Source organism: Physella acuta, unplaced genomic scaffold (assembly GCF_028476545.2).
Source record: "Physella acuta isolate Inbredline_101_S28 unplaced genomic scaffold, ASM2847654v3 ptg001187l, whole genome shotgun sequence".
In the NCBI taxonomy this organism is placed as follows: domain Eukaryota; kingdom Metazoa; phylum Mollusca; class Gastropoda; family Physidae; genus Physella; species Physella acuta.
The window spans coordinates 37,012-57,581 of record NW_026732704.1 but is presented as its reverse complement, the minus strand read 5'-3'; the positions used below and the strand labels follow the sequence as shown (position 1 = coordinate 57,581).

Below are 20,570 nucleotides of genomic sequence, written 5' to 3'. Positions count from 1 at the left end.
CAATTAGCCCTAGACACACCACCGACACAATTAGCCCTAGACACACCACAGACACAATTAGCCCTAGACACGCCACAGACACAATTAGCCCTAGACACACCACAGACACAATTAGCCCTAGACACAACACCTACACAATTAGCCCAAGACACACCACAGACACAATTAGCCATAGACACACCACAGACAAAATTAGCCCTAGACACACCACCGACACAATTAGCCCTAGACACACCACAGACACAACTAGCCCTAGACACACCACAGCGACAACTAGCCCTAGACACACCACAGCGACAACTAGCCCTAGACACACCACAGACACAACTAGCCCTAGACACACCACAGCAACAATTAGCCCTAGACACACCACAGACACAATTAGCCCTAGACACACCACAGAAACAATTAGCCCTAGACACACCACCGACACAATTAGCCCTAGACGCAACACCGACACAATTAGCCCAAGACACACCACAGACACAATTAGCCATAGACACACCACAGACAAAATTAGCCCTAGACACACCACAGACACAATTAGCCCTAGACACACCACAGAAACAATTAGCCCTAGACGCAACACCGACACAATTAGCCCAAGACACACCACAGACACAATTAGCCATAGACACACCACAGACAAAATTAGCCCTAGACACACCACCGACACAATTAGCCCTAGACACACCACAGACACAATTAGGCCTAGACACACCAACGACACAATTAGCCGTAGACACACCACCGACACAATTAGCCCTAGACACACCACCGACACAATTAGCCCTAGACACACCAGAGACACAATAAGCCATAGACACACCACCGACACAATTAGCCCTAGACACACCACCGACACAATTAGCCCTAGACACACCACAGACACAATTAACCCTAGACACACCACAGCGACACAATAAGCCCTAGACACACAACAGCTTTCTTAAGCGACACATTTAAAACTAATTTAAAATCATTTATAATAACAATCACACGAAAATTACCCGTATTTAGATACCGTAATAATAAAACCGAACATTATTGTTGTATTCTCTAATGTTTTTTGTGTTAGATGCAAGTGTATAACGTCTCTTATGTGTTTTGTTTTAGATACCAAACATGAAGGTCCTGGTCTATATGATCAACTTGCAAACAGCGTTGGTTCACTGGGCAGCTGAAGGGACGGTATGTTGTTAGATTCACTAAGACAGTACGGTACGTTGTTAGATTCACTAAGACAGTACAGGCTACGTTGTTAGATTCACTAAGACAGTACAGGGTACGTTGTTAGATTCACTAAGACAGTACAGGGTACGTTGTTAGATTCACTAAGACAGTACGGTACGTTGTTAGATTCACTAAGACAGTACAGGGTACGTTGTTAGATTCACTAAGACAGTACGGTACGTTGTTAGATTCACTAAGACAGTACAGGGTACGTTGTTAGATTCACTAAGACAGTACAGGGTACGTTGTTAGATTCACTAAGACAGTACGGTACGTTGTTAGATTCACTAAGACAGTACGGTACGTTGTTAGATTCACTAAGACAGTACGGTACGTTGTTAGATTCACTAAGACAGTACAGGGTACGTTGTTAGATTCACTAAGACAGTACAGGCTACGTTGTTAGATTCACTAAGACAGTACAGGGTACGTTGTTAGATTCACTAAGACAGTACAGGGTACGTTGTTAGATTCACTAAGACAGTACAGGGTACGTTGTTAGATCCACTAAGACAGTACAGGATACGTTGTTAGATTCACTAAGACAGTACAGGGTACGTTGTTAGATTCACTAAGACAGTACAGTACGTTATTAGATTTACTAAGACAGTACAGGGTACGTTGTTAGATTCACTAAGACAGTACAGGGTACGTTGTTAGATTCACTAAGACAGTACGGTACATTGATTCACTAAGAAAGTACGGTACGTTGTTAGATTCACTAAGACAGTACAGGGTACGTTGTTACATTCACTAAGACAGTACAGTACGTTGTTAGATTCACTAAGACAGTACAGGGTACGTTGTTAGATTTACTAAGACAGTACAGGGTACGTTGTTAGATTTAATCAGACAGTACAGGGTACGTTGTTAGATTCACTAAGACCGTACAGGGTACGTTGTTAGATTCACTAAGTCAGTACAGGGTACGTTGTTAGATTCACTAAGACAGTACAGGGTACGTTGTTAGATTCACTAAGACAGTACAGTACGTTGTTACATTCACTAAGACAGTACAAGGTACGTTGTTAGATTCACTAAGACAGTACAGGCTACGTTGTTAGATTCACTAAGACAGTACAGGCTAAGTTGTTAGATTCACTAAGACAGTACGGTACGTTGTTAGATTCACTAAAACAGTACAGGGTACGTTGTTAGATTCATTAACACAGTTCGGTACGTTGTTAGATTCACTAAGACAGTAGAGGGTACGTTGTTAGATTCAATCAGACAGTACAGGGTACGTTGTTAGATTCACTAAGACAGTACAGTGTACGTTGTTAGATTCACTAAGACCGTACAGGGTACGTTGTTAGATTCACTAAGTCAGTACAGGGTACGTTGTTAGATTCACTAAGACAGTACAGGGTACGTTGTTAGATTCACTAACACAGTACAGGGTACGTTGTTAGATCCACTAAGACAGTACAGGATACGTTGTTAGATTCACTAAGACAGTACAGGGTACGTTGTTAGATTCACTAAGACAGTACAGTAAGTTGTTAGATTCACTAAGACAGTACAGGGTACGTTGTTAGATTCACTAAGACAGTACAGGGTACGTTGTTAGATTCACTAAGACCGTACAGGGTACGTTGTTAGATTCACTAAGTCAGTACAGGGTACGTTGTTAGATTCACTAAGACAGTTCCGGTGTACGTTGTTAGATTCACTAAGACAGTACAGTACGTTGTTACATTCACTAAGACAGTACAAGGTACGTTGTTAGATTCACTAAGACAGTACAGGCTACGTTGTTAGATTCACTAAGACAGTACAGGTTAAGTTGTTAGATTCACTAAGACAGTACGGTACGTTGTTAGATTCACTAAAACAGTACAGGGTACGTTGTTAGATTCATTAACACAGTTCGGTACGTTGTTAGATTCACTAAGACAGTAGAGGGTACGTTGTTAGATTCAATCAGACAGTACAGGGTACGTTGTTAGATTCACTAAGACAGTACAGTGTACGTTGTTAGATTCACTAAGACCGTACAGGGTACGTTGTTAGATTCACTAAGTCAGTACAGGGTACGTTGTTAGATTCACTAAGACAGTACAGGGTACGTTGTTAGATTCACTAACACAGTACAGGGTACGTTGTTAGATCCACTAAGACAGTACAGGATACGTTGTTAGATTCACTAAGACAGTACAGGGTACGTTGTTAGATTCACTAAGACAGTACAGTAAGTTGTTAGATTCACTAAGACAGTACAGGGTACGTTGTTAGATTCACTAAGACAGTACAGGGTACGTTGTTAGATTCACTAAGACAGTACGGTACATTGTTAGATTCACTAAGACAGTACGGTACGTTGTTAGATTCACTAAGACAGTACAGGGTACGTTGTTACATTCACTAAGACAGTACAGTACGTTGTTAGATTCACTAAGACAGTACAGGGTACGTTGTTAGATTTACTAAGACAGTAAAGGGTACGTTGTTAGATTTACTAAGACAGTACAGCGTACGTTGTTAGATTCACTAAGACAGTACGGTACATTGTTAGATTCACTAAGACAGTACAGGGTATGTTGTTAGATTCACTAAGATAGTTCGGTACGTTGTTAGATTCACTAAGACAGTACAGGGTACGGTATTAGATTAACAAAGACAGTACAGGGTACGTTGTTAGATTCACTACGACAGTTCGGTACGTTGTTAGATTCACTAAGACAGTTCGGTACGTTGTTAGATTCATGAAAGACAGTACATGGTACGTTGTTAGATTGCCTAAGACAGTACACGGTACGTTGTTAGATTCACTAAGACAGTACGGTACGTTGTTAGATTTACTAAGACAGTACAGGGTACGTTGTAAGATTCACTATTACAGTTCGGTACGTTGTTAGATTCACTAAGACAGTACAGGGTACGTTGTTAGATTCAGTAAGACAGTACGGTACGTTGTTAGATTCACTAAAACAGTACAGGGTACGTTGTTAGATTCACTACGACAGTTCTTTACGTTGTTAGATTCATTAAGACAGTTCGGTACGTTGTTAGATTCGGTACGTTGTTACATTCACTAAGACAGTACAGTACGTTGTTAGATTCACTAAGGCATTACAGGGTACGTTGTTAGATTCACTTAGAATGTTCGGTACGTTGTTAGATTCACTAAGACAGTACACGGTACTTTGTTAGATTCACTAAGACAGTTCGGTACGTTGCTAGATTCACTAAGACAGTACAGGGTACGTTGTTAGATTAACTAAGACAGTTCGGTACGTTGTTAGATACACTAAGACATTTTGGTACGTTGTTAGATTCACTAAGACAGTTCGGTACGTTGTTAGATACACTAAGACATTTCGGTACGTTGTTAGATTCACTAAGATAGTTCGGTACGTTGTTAGATACACTAAGACATTTCGGTACGTTGTTAGAATCACTAAGACAGTACAGGGTACGTTGTTAGATTCACTAAGACAGTACTGTACGTTGTTAGATTCACCAAGACAGTACAGGGTGCGTTCTTAGATTCACTAAGACAGTACAGGGTACGTTGTTAGATTTACGAAGACAGTACAGGATACGTTGTTAGATTCACTAAGACAGTACAGGGTACGTTCTTAGATTCACTAAGACAGTACGGTACGTTGTTAGATTCACTAAGACAGTACAGGGTACGTTGTTAAATTCACTAAGACAGTACAGGGTACGTTGTAGAATCACTAAGACAGTACAGGGTACGTTGTTAGATTCACTAAGATAGTACGGTACGTTGTTAGATTCACTAAGATAGTAGGGTTCGTTGTTAGATTCACTAATTCAGTACAGTCCTTTGTTAGAATCACTAAGACAGTAAAGGGTACGTTGTTAGATTCACAAAGATAGTACGATACGTTGTTACATTCACTAAGACAGTACACGGTACTTTGTTAGATTCACTAAGACAGTACGGTACGGTGTTAGATTCACTAAGTCAGTACAGGGTACGTTGTTAGATTCACTAAGACAGTACAGGGTACGTTGTTAGATCCACTAAGACAGTACAGGATACGTTGTTAGATTCACTAAGACCGTACAGGGTACGTTGTTAGATTCACTAAGTCAGTACAGGGTACGTTGTTAGAAAAACTAACACAGTTCGGTACGTTGTTAGATTCACTAAGACAGTAGAGGGTACGTTGTTAAATTCAATCAGACAGTACAGGGTACGTTGTTAGATTCACTAAGACAGTACAGGGTACGTTGTTAGATTCACTAAGTCAGTACAGGGTACGTTGTTAGATTCACTAAGACAGTACAGGGTACGTTGTTAGATTCACTAAGACAGTACAGTACGTTGTTACATTCACTAAGACAGTACAGGGTACGTTGTTAGATTCACTACGACAGTTCGGTACGTTGTTAGATTCACTAAGACAGTTCGGTACGTTGTTAGATTCATGAAAGACAGTACATGGCACGTTGTTAGATTGCCTAAGACAGTACACGGTACGTTGTTAGATTCACTAAGACAGTACGGTACGTTGTTAGATTTACTAAGACAGTACAGGGTACGTTGTACGATTCACTATTACAGTTCGGTACGTTGTTAGATTCACTAAGACAGTACAGGGTACGTTGTTTGATTCAGTAAGACAGTACGGTACGTTGTTAGATTCACTAAGACAGTAGAGGGTACGTTGTTAGATTCACTAAGACAGTACAGGCTACGTTGTTAGATTCACTAAGACAGTACAGGCTAAGTTGTTAGATTCACTAAGACAGTACGGTACGTTGTTAGATTCACTAAAACAGTACAGGGTACGTTGTTAGATTCATTAACACAGTTCGGTACGTTGTTAGATTCACTAAGACAGTAGAGGGTACGTTGTTAGATTCAATCAGACAGTACAGGGTACGTTGTTAGATTCACTAAGACAGTACAGTGTACGTTGTTAGATTCACTAAGACCGTACAGGGTACGTTGTTAGATTCACTAAGTCAGTACAGGGTACGTTGTTAGATTCACTAAGACAGTACAGGGTACGTTGTTAGATTCACTAACACAGTACAGGGTACGTTGTTAGATCCACTAAGACAGTACAGGATACGTTGTTAGATTCACTAAGACAGTACAGGGTACGTTGTTAGATTCACTAAGACAGTACAGTAAGTTGTTAGATTCACTAAGACAGTACAGGGTACGTTGTTAGATTCACTAAGACAGTACAGGGTACGTTGTTAGATTCACTAAGACCGTACAGGGTACGTTGTTAGATTCACTAAGTCAGTACAGGGTACGTTGTTAGATTCACTAAGACAGTACAGGGTACGTTGTTAGATTCACTAAGACAGTACAGTACGTTGTTACATTCACTAAGACAGTACAAGGTACGTTGTTACATTCACTAAGACAGTACAAGGTACGTTGTTAGATTCACTAAGACAGTACAGGCTAAGTTGTTAGATTCACTAAGACAGTACGGTACGTTGTTAGATTCACTAAAACAGTACAGGGTACGTTGTTAGATTCATTAACACAGTTCGGTACGTTGTTAGATTCACTAAGACAGTAGAGGGTACGTTGTTAGATTCAATCAGACAGTACAGGGTACGTTGTTAGATTCACTAAGACAGTACAGTGTACGTTGTTAGATTCACTAAGACCGTACAGGGTACGTTGTTAGATTCACTAAGTCAGTACAGGGTACGTTGTTAGATTCACTAAGACAGTACAGGGTACGTTGTTAGATTCACTAACACAGTACAGGGTACGTTGTTAGATCCACTAAGACAGTACAGGATACGTTGTTAGATTCACTAAGACAGTACAGGGTACGTTGTTAGATTCACTAAGACAGTACAGTAAGTTGTTAGATTCACTAAGACAGTACAGGGTACGTTGTTAGATTCACTAAGACAGTACAGGGTACGTTGTTAGATTCACTAAGACAGTACGGTACATTGTTAGATTCACTAAGACAGTACGGTACGTTGTTAGATTCACTAAGACAGTACAGGGTACGTTGTTACATTCACTAAGACAGTACAGTACGTTGTTAGATTCACTAAGACAGTACAGGGTACGTTGTTAGATTTACTAAGACAGTAAAGGGTACGTTGTTAGATTTACTAAGACAGTACAGCGTACGTTGTTAGATTCACTAAGACAGTACGGTACATTGTTAGATTCACTAAGACAGTACAGGGTATGTTGTTAGATTCACTAAGATAGTTCGGTACGTTGTTAGATTCACTAAGACAGTACAGGGTACGGTATTAGATTAACAAAGACAGTACAGGGTACGTTGTTAGATTCACTACGACAGTTCGGTACGTTGTTAGATTCACTAAGACAGTTCGGTACGTTGTTAGATTCATGAAAGACAGTACATGGTACGTTGTTAGATTGCCTAAGACAGTACACGGTACGTTGTTAGATTCACTAAGACAGTACGGTACGTTGTTAGATTTACTAAGACAGTACAGGGTACGTTGTAAGATTCACTATTACAGTTCGGTACGTTGTTAGATTCACTAAGACAGTACAGGGTACGTTGTTAGATTCAGTAAGACAGTACGGTACGTTGTTAGATTCACTAAAACAGTACAGGGTACGTTGTTAGATTCACTACGACAGTTCTTTACGTTGTTAGATTCATTAAGACAGTTCGGTACGTTGTTAGATTCGGTAACGTTGTTACATTCACTAAGACAGTACAGTACGTTGTTAGATTCACTAAGGCATTACAGGGTACGTTGTTAGATTCACTTAGAATGTTCGGTACGTTGTTAGATTCACTAAGACAGTACACGGTACTTTGTTAGATTCACTAAGACAGTTCGGTACGTTGCTAGATTCACTAAGACAGTACAGGGTACGTTGTTAGATTAACTAAGCCAGTTCGGTACGTTGTTAGATACACTAAGACATTTTGGTACGTTGTTAGATTCACTAAGACAGTTCGGTACGTTGTTAGATACACTAAGACATTTCGGTACGTTGTTAGATTCACTAAGATAGTTCGGTACGTTGTTAGATACACTAAGACATTTCGGTACGTTGTTAGAATCACTAAGACAGTACAGGGTACGTTGTTAGATTCACTAAGACAGTACTGTACGTTGTTAGATTCACCAAGACAGTACAGGGTGCGTTCTTAGATTCACTAAGACAGTACAGGGTACGTTGTTAGATTTACGAAGACAGTACAGGATACGTTGTTAGATTCACTAAGACAGTACAGGGTACGTTCTTAGATTCACTAAGACAGTACGGTACGTTGTTAGATTCACTAAGACAGTACAGGGTACGTTGTTAAATTCACTAAGACAGTACAGGGTACGTTGTAGAATCACTAAGACAGTACAGGGTACGTTGTTAGATTCACTAAGATAGTACGGTACGTTGTTAGATTCACTAAGATAGTAGGGTTCGTTGTTAGATTCACTAATTCAGTACAGTCCTTTGTTAGAATCACTAAGACAGTAAAGGGTACGTTGTTAGATTCACAAAGATAGTACGATACGTTGTTACATTCACTAAGACAGTACACGGTACTTTGTTAGATTCACTAAGACAGTACGGTACGGTGTTAGATTCACTAAGTCAGTACAGGGTACGTTGTTAGATTCACTAAGACAGTACAGGGTACGTTGTTAGATCCACTAAGACAGTACAGGATACGTTGTTAGATTCACTAAGACCGTACAGGGTACGTTGTTAGATTCACTAAGTCAGTACAGGGTACGTTGTTAGAAAAACTAACACAGTTCGGTACGTTGTTAGATTCACTAAGACAGTAGAGGGTACGTTGTTAAATACAATCAGACAGTACAGGGTACGTTGTTAGATTCACTAAGACAGTACAGGGTACGTTGTTAGATTCACTAAGTCAGTACAGGGTACGTTGTTAGATTCACTAAGACAGTACAGGGTACGTTGTTAGATTCACTAAGACAGTACAGTACGTTGTTACATTCACTAAGACAGTACAGGGTACGTTGTTAGATTCACTACGACAGTTCGGTACGTTGTTAGATTCACTAAGACAGTTCGGTACGTTGTTAGATTCATGAAAGACAGTACATGGCACGTTGTTAGATTGCCTAAGACAGTACACGGTACGTTGTTAGATTCACTAAGACAGTACGGTACGTTGTTAGATTTACTAAGACAGTACAGGGTACGTTGTACGATTCACTATTACAGTTCGGTACGTTGTTAGATTCACTAAGACAGTACAGGGTACGTTGTTTGATTCAGTAAGACAGTACGGTACGTTGTTAGATTCGCTAAAACACTACAGGGTACGTTGTTAGATTCACTACGACAGTTCGTTACGTTGTTAGATTCATTCAGACAGTTCGTTACGTTGTTAGATTCGGTACGTTGTTACATTCACTAAGACAGTACAGTACGTTGTTACATTCACTAAGACATTACAGGGTACGTTGTTAGATTCACTAAGGCATTACAGGGTACGTTGTTAGATTCACTTAGAATGTTCGGTACGTTGTTAGATTCACTAAGACAGTACACGGTACTTTGTTAGATTCACTAAGACAGTTCGGTACGTTGTTAGATTCACTAAGACAGTACAGGGTACGTTGTTAGATTCACTAAGACAGTTCGGTACGTTGTTAGATTTACTAAGACAGTACAGGGTACGTTGTTAGATTCACTAAGACAGTTCGGTACGTTGTTAGATACACTAAGACATTTCGGTACGTTGTTAGATTCACTAAGACAGTTCGGTACGTTGTTAGATACACTAAGACATTTCGGTACGTTGTTAGATTCACTAAGGTAGTTCGGTACATTGTTAGATACACTAAGACATTTCGGTACGTTGTTAGAATCACTAAGACAGTACAGGGTACGTTGTTAGATTCACTAAGACAGTACTGTACGTTGTTAGATTCACCAAGACAGTACAGGGTGCGTTCTTAGATTCACTAAGACAGTACAGGGTACGTTGTTAGATTTACGAAGACAGTACAGGATACGTTGTTAGATTCACTAAGACAGTACACGGTACTTTGTTGGATTCACTAAGACAGTTCGGTACGTTGTTAGATTCACTAAGACAGTACAGGGTACGTTGTTAGATTCACTAAGACAGTTCGGTACGTTGTTAGATACACTAAGACATTTCGGTACGTTGTTAGATTCACTAAGACAGTTCGGTACGTTGTTAGATACACTAAGACATTTCGGTACGTTGTTAGATTCACTAAGATAGTTCGGTACATTGTTAGATACACTAAGACATTTCGGTACGTTGTTAGAATCACTAAGACAGTACAGGGTACGTTGTTAGATTCACTAAGACAGTACTGTACGTTGTTAGATTCACCAAGACAGTACAGGGTGCGTTCTTAGATTCACTAAGACAGTACAGGGTACGTTGTTAGATTTACGAAGACAGTACAGGATACGTTGTTAGATTCACTAAGACAGTACAGGGTACGTTGTTAAATTCACTAAGACAGTACAGGGTACGTTGTAGAATCACTAATACAGTACAGGGTACGTTGTTAGATTCACTAAGATAGTACGGTACGTTGTTAGATTGACTAAGATAGTAGGGTTCGTTGTTAGATTCACTAATTCAGTACAGTCCTTTGTTAGAATCACTAAGACAGTAAAGGGTACGTTGTTAGATTCACTAAGATAGTACGATACGTTGTTAGATTCACTAAGACAGTACACGGTACTTTGTTAGATTCACTAAGACAGTACGGTACGTTGTTAGATTCACTAAGACAGTACGGTACGTTGTTTTTGGCTATCCGACGCTTTTGGTATACACTACATTTAATTCTTTAGTTCAGGTTTAGAAATTTAAACGCTGTTTTGGCCATCAAAAGGATTTTATATTTACGTTTTTACTCTTATTGGCATGTATCTTAACAAAGAGAATAAAATGCGTTTGTTCACCAACATTTTCAAATTTTTCAGTTCGGAGAAGATTGCGAGGTGACATTTACCGATACTGTCATTCGTGAGTATTAGATGTAAAGAAAGAAAAAAAGAGAGAAAAAAACAAAGAAAGAAAGAAAGAAAGAAAGAAAGAAAGAAAGAAAGAAAGAGAAAGAAAGAAAGAAAGAAAGAAAAGAAAGAAAGAAAGAAAGAAAGAAAAGAAAGAAAGAAAGAAAGAAAGAAAGAAAGAAAGAAAGAAAGAAAGAAAGAAAGAAAGAAAGAAAGAAAGAAAGAAAGAAAGAAAGAAAGAAAGAAAGAAAGAAAGAAAGAAAGAAAGAAAGAAAGAAAGAAAGAAAGAAAGAAAGAAAGAAAGAAAGAAAGAAAGAAGAAAGAAAGAAAGAAAGAAAGAAAGAAAGAAAGAAAGAAAGAAAGAAAAGAAAGAAAGAAAGAAAGAAAGAAAGAAAGAAAGAAAGAAAGAAAGAAAGAAAGAAAGAAAGAAAGAAAGAAAGAAAGAAAGAAAGAAAGAAAGAAAGAAAGAAAGAAAGAAAGAAAGAAAGAAAGAAAGAAAGAAAGAAAGAAAGAAAGAAAGAAAGAAAGAAAGAAAGAAAGAAAGAAAGAAAGAAAGAAAGAAAGAAAGAAAGAAAGAAAGAAAGAAAGAAAAAAAAAAAAAAGAAAGAGATACGTGAAAAAGAGAGATAAGCGAGACAAAGAGAATTGCGCACCAAGCGAACGCCAAAACAAAATGTGCATAATAGTGCGCAATATTATTAGTACTTTATAAATTTACATGCGTTTTTTGAGAAATCGGAAATAGCGTAAATTAGTACTTCCGTTCAACGGAAATTACTCAAAATTTGACAGAAGGTAGAGAATTAGATCTTTTACTTACATGTGAAATTTTATGTATCTATCTGAAATAGTACTCAAGTTATAGGCTTTTGAAAAAATCAAAGTAGAAAAAGTACCACTTACCGTTACTGATCTACGATTTCGATAAAATACTTACATATGAAATTTCATCAACCTAGCTTTAACGGTACTTAAGTTTACACACAGACACACACACACAGACACACAGACATACGGACAAGATTGCAAAATTATGTTTTTCCGTGTCAGTGAGGTATAAAACGTCGAGATTTGTAAAAATCTCGATTTTTATTTTGCACGATTACAAGACTTTCTCTATACTTCGTATATACGATAAATTAAAAAATAAAGATACTCACTTTTAAAGGTCTATGTGTCTAGGTATAGACTCGGTGTATGTTTGTGATTGTTTTATTTCTAGCCTACCAGCCGCCTTTTGAGAAAACTAAACAAAGTTACACATTTCTACTTTACGACTTCGGAAGTGGCGACCTCTGGGATGACATGGCATCAAAGTCGATCTGCTTTATGAGAAAACAGTATCTTTTTGTCGTGAGCCACTTAGCAGCAAGCCAGCTGGATATCACGATAAACCAAGCGGACACGGTACCAGACCGACTGGCTGAGCTGCTGGAGCACTGCCCAGTCGATGACGACTTTGAGATCCGTAGTAGGTTCTTGGGTTGTCTCACCATTAAACTTTAAGTTGTCTCACCGTTAAACTTTAAGTTGTCTCACCATTAAACTTTAAGTTGTCTCACCATTAAACTTTAAGTTGTCTCACCATTAAACTTTAAGTTGTCTCACCATTAAACTTTAAGTTGTCTCACCGTTAAACTTTAAGTTGTCTCACCATTAAACTTTAAGTTGTCTCACCATTAAACTTTAAGTTGTCTCACCATTAAACTTTAAGTTGTCTCACCATTAAACTTTAAGTTGTCTCACCATTAAACTTTAAGTTGTCTCACCATTAAACTTTAAGTTGTCTCACCATTAAACTTTACGTTGTCTCACCATTAAACTTTAAATTGTCTCACCATTAAACTTTAAGTTGTCTCACCATTAAACTTTAAGTTGTCTCACCATTAAACTTTAAGTTGTCTCACCATTAAACTTTAAATTGTCTCACCATTAAACTTTAAGTTGTCTCACCATTAAACTTTAAGTTGTCTCACCATTAAACTTTAAGTTGTCTCACCATTAAACTTTAAGTTGTCTCACCATTAAACTTTAAGTTATTTGATGTATCATTTTTATTATCTTTCATGATGTCATGTTGTCATGATGTCACTGTGTCATGTTGTCATGATGTCATTGTGTCATGTTGTCGTGATGTCACTGTGTCATGTTGTCGTGATGTCACTGTGTCATGTTGTCGTGATGTCACTCTGTCACGTTGTGATGTCACTGTGTCACGTTGTCGTGATGTCACTGTGTCATGTTGTCGTGATGTCACTGTGTCATGTTGTCGTGATGTCACTGTGTCATGTTGTCGTGATGTCACTGTGTCATGTTGTCGTGATGTCACTGTGTCATGTTGTCGTGATGTCACTGTGTCATGTTGTCGTGATGTCACTGTGTCATGTTGTCGTGATGTCACTGTGGCATGTTGTCGTGATGTCACTGTGTCATGTTGTCGTGATGTCACTGTGTCATGTTGTCGTTATGTCACTGTGTCATGTTGTCGTTGTGTCATGGTGTCATGTTGTAGTGTCATTGTGTCATGTTGTCGTGATGTCACTGTGTCATGTTGTCATATTGTCGTGGTGTCACTGTGTCATGTTGTCATAGTGTCATTGTATCACGGTGTCATGTTGTCATGTTGTCGTGGTGTCATGTTGTCGTGATGTCACTGTGTCATGTTGTCATAGTGTCATTGTATCACGGTGTCATATTGTCGTGATGTCACTGTGTCATGTTGTCATAGTGTCATTGTATCACGGTTTCATGTTGTCATGTTGTCGTGGTGTCATGTTGTCGTGATGTCACTGTGTCATGTTGTCGTGATGTCACTGTGTCATGTTGTCATAGTGTCATTGTATCACAGTGTCATGGACCATATCAACATATCCAGTTATGTTTCCGTGTACCAACAAACTTCATTCAAATGTAGGAAAAGGATCTGGTACACCAGCACCAACAGAAGCACCAACAGAAGCACCAGCACCAACAGAAGCACCAACAGAAGCACCAAAAGAAGATACATCAGGTAAGGAGGTAATGGAAGGCTATAGAGTGAGTTTAGGGGCTATTACAAAGTTTAGGGGCCTATTCCTAAGGTTAAATATTTATGTTTTAAACTTGAGTTTGTAATATTAAGTGTTAACTGTGGAGGTTTACATTGTTTTAAGTGTTAACTATGGAGGTTTACATTGTTTTAGGCTTAACATGTCAGAGCTTGATCGAGTGCTATTTAGAGTCAACCATTTCTCTATGATGTGCTATATAAAAAGTAAAGTTCCCTTTCAAATCTAACGGTCTATGGGGCAAGTGAAGTAGAGTTCACTTGTTTCTGTGACCTCGGCATATGAAGAGAATGTGGTCAGCACTATGCCCAGCCGCCTTTACTTTCCCTAACGTGAGTTAGGAACCCATCAGAGTTGGGTGAACTCAGGGACGGTCTACTGACTTGAACCCGATTCGAACTCGAGACTTACGGGTTAGCAGTCCAGCTCTCTACCGCTAGACCACTCCGTCCCATTTCTCTATGATGTGCTTTATAAAGCCAACCATTTCTCTATGATGTGCTATATAAAGCCAACCATTTCTCCTTCAAGATGGCAAGACGGCAAGATGACAACAGTATTTTATAGCATCCCCCCCTCCCTCATCCCATCCCAACCACCCACACACATAAAAACATTTTAAACGCTAAACCCTAATCCTTATATTAAGTTATATTTTATCTAGTGAAAAAGCTTAATTTTATTATCGCACAAACTGCCTAATTTTTCGCTCATTATTGGCTAAAATGTTCGCTAAAATGTTCTCTAAAATGTTCTCCCCGAAATTCTACTAGACATTTGATAGCCCAGATTTGCATATATTACTAAAATAATACAAATATTTAAAAGAAAAACTTTTAAACATCAAGTTTTTAAATGCAGTGAAAATAAGAAAATAAAAAAAAAAGTTGCTCATGAGATGACTTGTCGTGATGTCACTGTGTCATGTTGTCGTGATGTCAATGTGTCATGATGTCATGATGTCGCTCATGAGATGACTTGTCGTGATGTCACTGTGTCATGTTGTCGTAATGTCACTGTGTCATGTTGTCGTGATGTCATTGTGTCATGTTGTCGTGATGTCACTGTGTCATGTTGCCATGATGTCATTGTGTCATGTTGTCGTAATGTCACTGTGTCATGTTGTCATGTTGTCGTGATGTCACTGTGTCATGTTGTCGTAATGTCACTGTGTCATGTTGTCATGTTGTCGTGGTGTCACTTGTCATGTTGTCGTGATGTCACTGTGTCATGTTGTCATGTTGTCGTGGTGTCACTTGTCATGTTGTCGTGATGTCACTGTGTCATGTTGTCATGTTGTCGTGGTGTCACTTGTCATGTTGTCGTGATGTCACTGTGGCATGTTGTCATGATGTCATTGTGTCATGTTGTCGTAATGTCACTGTGTCATGTTGTCATGTTGTCGTGGTGTCACTTGTCATGTTGTCGTGATGTCACTGTGTCATGTTGTCGTGATGTCACTGTGTCATGTTGTCGTGATGTCACTGTGTCATGTTGTCGTGATGTCACTGTGTCATGTTGTCGTGATGTCACTGTGTCATGTTGTCGTGATGTCACTGTGTCATGTTGTCATAATGTCACTGTGTCATGTTGTCGTAATGTCACTGTGTCATGTTGTCGTGGTGTCACTTGTCATGTTGTCGTGGTGTCACTTGTCATGTTGTCATGATGTCACTGTGTCATATTGTCATGTTGTCGTGGTGTCATGTTGTCGTGATGTCACTGTGTCGTGTTGTCGTGATGTCACTGTGTCATGTTGTCGTAATGTCACTGTGTCATGTTGTCATGTTGTCGTGGTGTCACTTGTCATGTTGTCGTGATGTCACTGTGTCATGTTGTCGTAATGTCACTGTGTCATGTTGTCATGTTGTCGTTGTGTCACTTGTCATGTTGTCGTGATGTCACTGTGTCATGTTGTCATAATGTCATTGTGTCATGTTGTCGTAATGTCACTGTGTCATGTTGTCGTGGTGTCACTTGTCATGTTGTCGTGGTGTCACTGTGTCATGTTGTCGTGATGTCACTGTGTCATGTTGTCGTTGTGTCACTTGTCATGTTGTCGTGATGTCACTGTGTCATGTTGTCGTGATGTCACTGTGTCATGTTGTCGTGATGTCATTGTGTCATGTTGTCGTGATGTCACTGTGTCAAGTTGTCGTGATGTCACTGTGTCATGTTGTCATGATGTCATTGTGTCATGTTGTCGTAATGTCACTGTGTCATGTTGTCATGTTGTTGTGGTGTCATTTGTCATGTTGTCGTGGTGTCACTGTGTCATGTTGTCGTGATGTCACTGTGTCATGTTGTCGTGATGTCACTGTGTCATGTTTTCATGTTGTCGTGGTGTCACTTGTCATGTTGTCGTGATGTCACTGTGTCATGTTGTCGTGATGTCACTGTGGCATGTTGTCATGGTGTCACTGTGTCATGTTGTCGTAATGTTACTGTGTCATGTTGTCATGTTGTCGTGGTGTCACTTGTCATGTTGTCGTGATGTCACTGTGTCATGTTGTCGTGATGTCACTGTGTCATGTTGTCGTGATGTCACTGTGTCATGTTGTCGTGATGTCACTGTGTCATGTTGTCGTGATGTCACTGTGTCATGTTGTCGTAATGTCGCTGTGTCATGTTGTCGTGATGTTACTGTGTCATGTTGTCATAATGTCACTGTGTCATGTTGTCGTAATGTCACTGTGTCATGTTGTCGTGGTGTCACTTGTCATGTTGTCGTGGTGTCACTTGTCATGTTGTCATGATGTCACTGTGTCATATTGTCATGTTGTCGTGGTGTCATGTTGTCGTGATGTCACTGTGTCGTGTTGTCGTGATGTCACTGTGTCATGTTGTCGTAATGTCACTGTGTCATGTTGTCATGTTGTCGTGGTGTCACTTGTCATGTTGTCGTGATGTCACTGTGTCATGTTGTCGTAATGTCACTGTGTCATGTTGTCATGTTGTCGTTGTGTCACTTGTCATGTTGTCGTGATGTCACTGTGTCATGTTGTCATAATGTCATTGTGTCATGTTGTCGTAATGTCACTGTGTCATGTTGTCGTGGTGTCACTTGTCATGTTGTCGTGGTGTCACTGTGTCATGTTGTCGTGATGTCACTGTGTCATGTTGTCGTTGTGTCACTTGTCATGTTGTCGTGATGTCACTGTGTCATGTTGTCGTGATGTCACTGTGTCATGTTGTCGTGATGTCATTGTGTCATGTTGTCGTGATGTCACTGTGTCAAGTTGTCGTGATGTCACTGTGTCATGTTGTCATGATGTCATTGTGTCATGTTGTCGTAATGTCACTGTGTCATGTTGTCATGTTGTTGTGGTGTCATTTGTCATGTTGTCGTGGTGTCACTGTGTCATGTTGTCGTGATGTCACTGTGTCATGTTGTCGTGATGTCACTGTGTCATGTTTTCATGTTGTCGTGGTGTCACTTGTCATGTTGTCGTGATGTCACTGTGTCATGTTGTCGTGATGTCACTGTGGCATGTTGTCATGGTGTCACTGTGTCATGTTGTCGTAATGTTACTGTGTCATGTTGTCATGTTGTCGTGGTGTCACTTGTCATGTTGTCGTGATGTCACTGTGTCATGTTGTCGTGATGTCACTGTGTCATGTTGTCGTGATGTCACTGTGTCATGTTGTCGTGATGTCACTGTGTCATGTTGTCGTGATGTCACTGTGTCATGTTGTCGTGATGTCACTGTGTCATGTTGTCGTGGTGTCACTGTGTCATGTTGTCATGATGTCACTGTGTCATGTTGTCGTGATGTCACTGTGTCATGTTGTCGTGATGTCACTGTGTCAAGTTGTCGTGATGTCACTGTGTCATGTTGTCATGATGTCATTGTGTCATGTTGTCGTAATGTCACTGTGTCATGTTGTCATGTTGTCGTGGTAACACTTGTCATGTTGTCGTGGTGTCACTTGTCATGTTATCTTGGTGTCACTGTGTCAAGTTGTCGTGATGTCACTTGTCATGTTGTCATGATGTCATTGTGTCATGTTGTCGTGATGTCGCTCATGAGATGACTTGCTGCGACAAAAAACATTTCAAACCCGCCGGTTGCTTGCATCCCCTGACAGTTATCTGCCCCTAATTGGGTCATGGCCGACGCGAAGACTAGAAATGAACCAACGGGGACAGTGAACTGTTGAAAACACGCTGTTCCAATCATCGCTTGAAATTTGTTACTAAATTTAGAAATTTTAAATTTAATGACTAGTTTTCTATTTAATTGATATTCATGCATTGCCAATGAAGAACTATCTAGAAAGTTTGAATGAAATTGCTGCATTAGAAGTAAGTCGAAATTGAGTTCCATGATTTTTCTTTCTAGTTACAAATATTTTGCTTAGTTAAGAACTAAGTAAAAGCTTGTCAATATTTTTCTTTCATTTTGGAAGCTATCACCTGATGTGAATCATTTCTTGCACATGACAAGTGCTAACCTTTCTCATATTGCAAATAGCTGGAGCAACGAGAAAACCCAACAACTGCCTGGGACAACAAATTGACGAGCAAACAGGACATTGTCGGAGAGGTTGTCTGGCCACATTTTGGAAGGAGGACTGTAAAACTGGTAGGTGTAGATTGGTCATGCTTGAGTGGTTTATGTAAAACTGGTAGGTGTAGATTGGTCATGCTTGAGTGGTTTATGTAAAACTGGTAGGTGTAGATTGGTCATGCTTGAGTGGTTTATGTAAAACTGGTAGGTGTAGATTGGTCATGCTTGAGTGGTTTATGTAAAACTGGAGGGTGTAGATTGGTCTTGCTTGAGTGGTTTATGTAAAACTGGTAGGTGTAGATTGGTCATGCTTGAGTGGTTTATGTAAAACTGGTAGGTGTAGATTGGTCATGCTTGAGTGGTTTATGTAAAACTGGTAGGTGTAGATTGGTCATGCTTGAGTGGTTTATGTAAAACTGGTAGGTGTAGATTGGTCATGCTTGAGTGGTTTATGTAAAACTGGTAGGTGTAGATTGGTCATGCTTGAGTGGTTTATGTAAAACTGGTAGGTGTAGATTGGTCATGCTTGAGTGGTTTATGTAAAACTGGAGGGTGTAGATTGGTCATGCTTGAGTGATTTATGTAAAACTGGTAGGTGTAGATTGGTCATGCTTGAGTGGTTTATGTAAAACTGGTAGGTGTAGATTGGTCATGCTTGAGTGGTTTATGTAAAGCTAGAGTGTAGATTGGTCCTGCTTGAGTGGTTTATGTAAAGCTGGGGTGTAGATTGGTCCTGCTTGAGTGGTTTATGTAAAACTGGAGGGTGTAGACTGGTCATGCTTGAGTGGTTTATGTGAAGCTGGGGTGTAGATTGGTCATGCTTGATTGGTTTATGTAAAGCTGGAGGGTGTAGATTGGTCATGCTTGAGTGGTTTATGTAAAACTGGTAGGTGTAGATTGGTCATGCTTGAGTGGTTTATGTAAAACTGGTAGGTGTAGATTGGTCATGCTTGAGTGGTTTATGTAAAGCTAGAGTGTAGATTGGTCCTGCTTGAGTGGTTTGTGTAAAGCTGGAGGGTGTAGACTGGTCATGCTTGAGTGGTTTGTGTAAAGCTGGAGGGTGTAGACTGGTCATGCTTGTGTGGTTTGTGTGAAGCTGGTCCCCACGGTTTCACAGTCCTACTAGCTCCACCCTTCTCCCTAATCGCTTCACTATCGCCTCTCGTCTGATTACAAGTCCAACCTAACTGGCGCCCCGTCTGGCGCCCCGTCTGGGGCCCCGTCAGACATCCCATCTCATCCCTTCGAATAACTTGCCAGTCAGTGCTATAAAATACCAAAAAGTTAATGGTGACTACACAAACAGTTCAATGGTGACTACACAAACAGTTCAATGGTGACTACACAAACAGTTCAATGGTGACTACACAAACAGTTCAATGGTGACTACACCAACAGTTCAATGGTGACTACACAAACAGTTCAATGGTGACTACATTAGCAGTTCAATGGTGACTACACAAACAGTTCAATGGTGACTACATTAGCAGTTTAATGGTGACTACACAAACAGTTCAATGGTGACTACATTAGCAGTTCAATGGTGACTACACAAACAGTTCAATGGTGACTACATTAGCAGTTCAATGGTGACTACACCAACAGTTCAATGGTGACTACACCAACAGTTCAATGGTGACTACATTAGCAGTTCAATGGTGACTACACAAACAGTTCAATGGTGACTACATTAGCAGTTCAATGGTGACTACACAAACAGTTCAATGGTGACTACACAAACAGTTCAATGGTGACTACATTAGCAGTTCAATGGTGACTACACAAACAGTTCAATGGTGACTACAATAGCAGTTCAATGGTGACTACATTAGCAGTTCAATGGTG

The 20,570-nt window shown here is 39.8% G+C and overlaps 2 protein-coding genes across 3 annotated transcripts in view; one reads left to right on the top strand and one right to left on the bottom strand.

The window, feature by feature from the left end:
- Positions 1-20,570, bottom strand: part of LOC131956937 (phosphatidylethanolamine-binding protein 4) — a 64,186-nt gene that overhangs the window by 18,054 nt on the left and 25,562 nt on the right. The gene's annotated exons all lie outside the window — the stretch shown is intronic.
- LOC131956935 (uncharacterized) overlaps positions 1-20,570 on the top strand; it is a 42,959-nt gene that overhangs the window by 11,084 nt on the left and 11,305 nt on the right. For both annotated transcript variants that reach the window (XM_059321574.1, XM_059321573.1), the window contains exons 3-7: positions 1,117-1,191; positions 11,138-11,180; positions 12,390-12,638; positions 14,082-14,177; positions 18,690-18,800. In XM_059321574.1, coding sequence (XP_059177557.1) covers positions 1,117-1,191; positions 11,138-11,180; positions 12,390-12,638; positions 14,082-14,177; positions 18,690-18,800 — 574 coding nt within the window. The remainder of the gene's footprint in view (positions 1-1,116; positions 1,192-11,137; positions 11,181-12,389; positions 12,639-14,081; positions 14,178-18,689; positions 18,801-20,570) is intronic.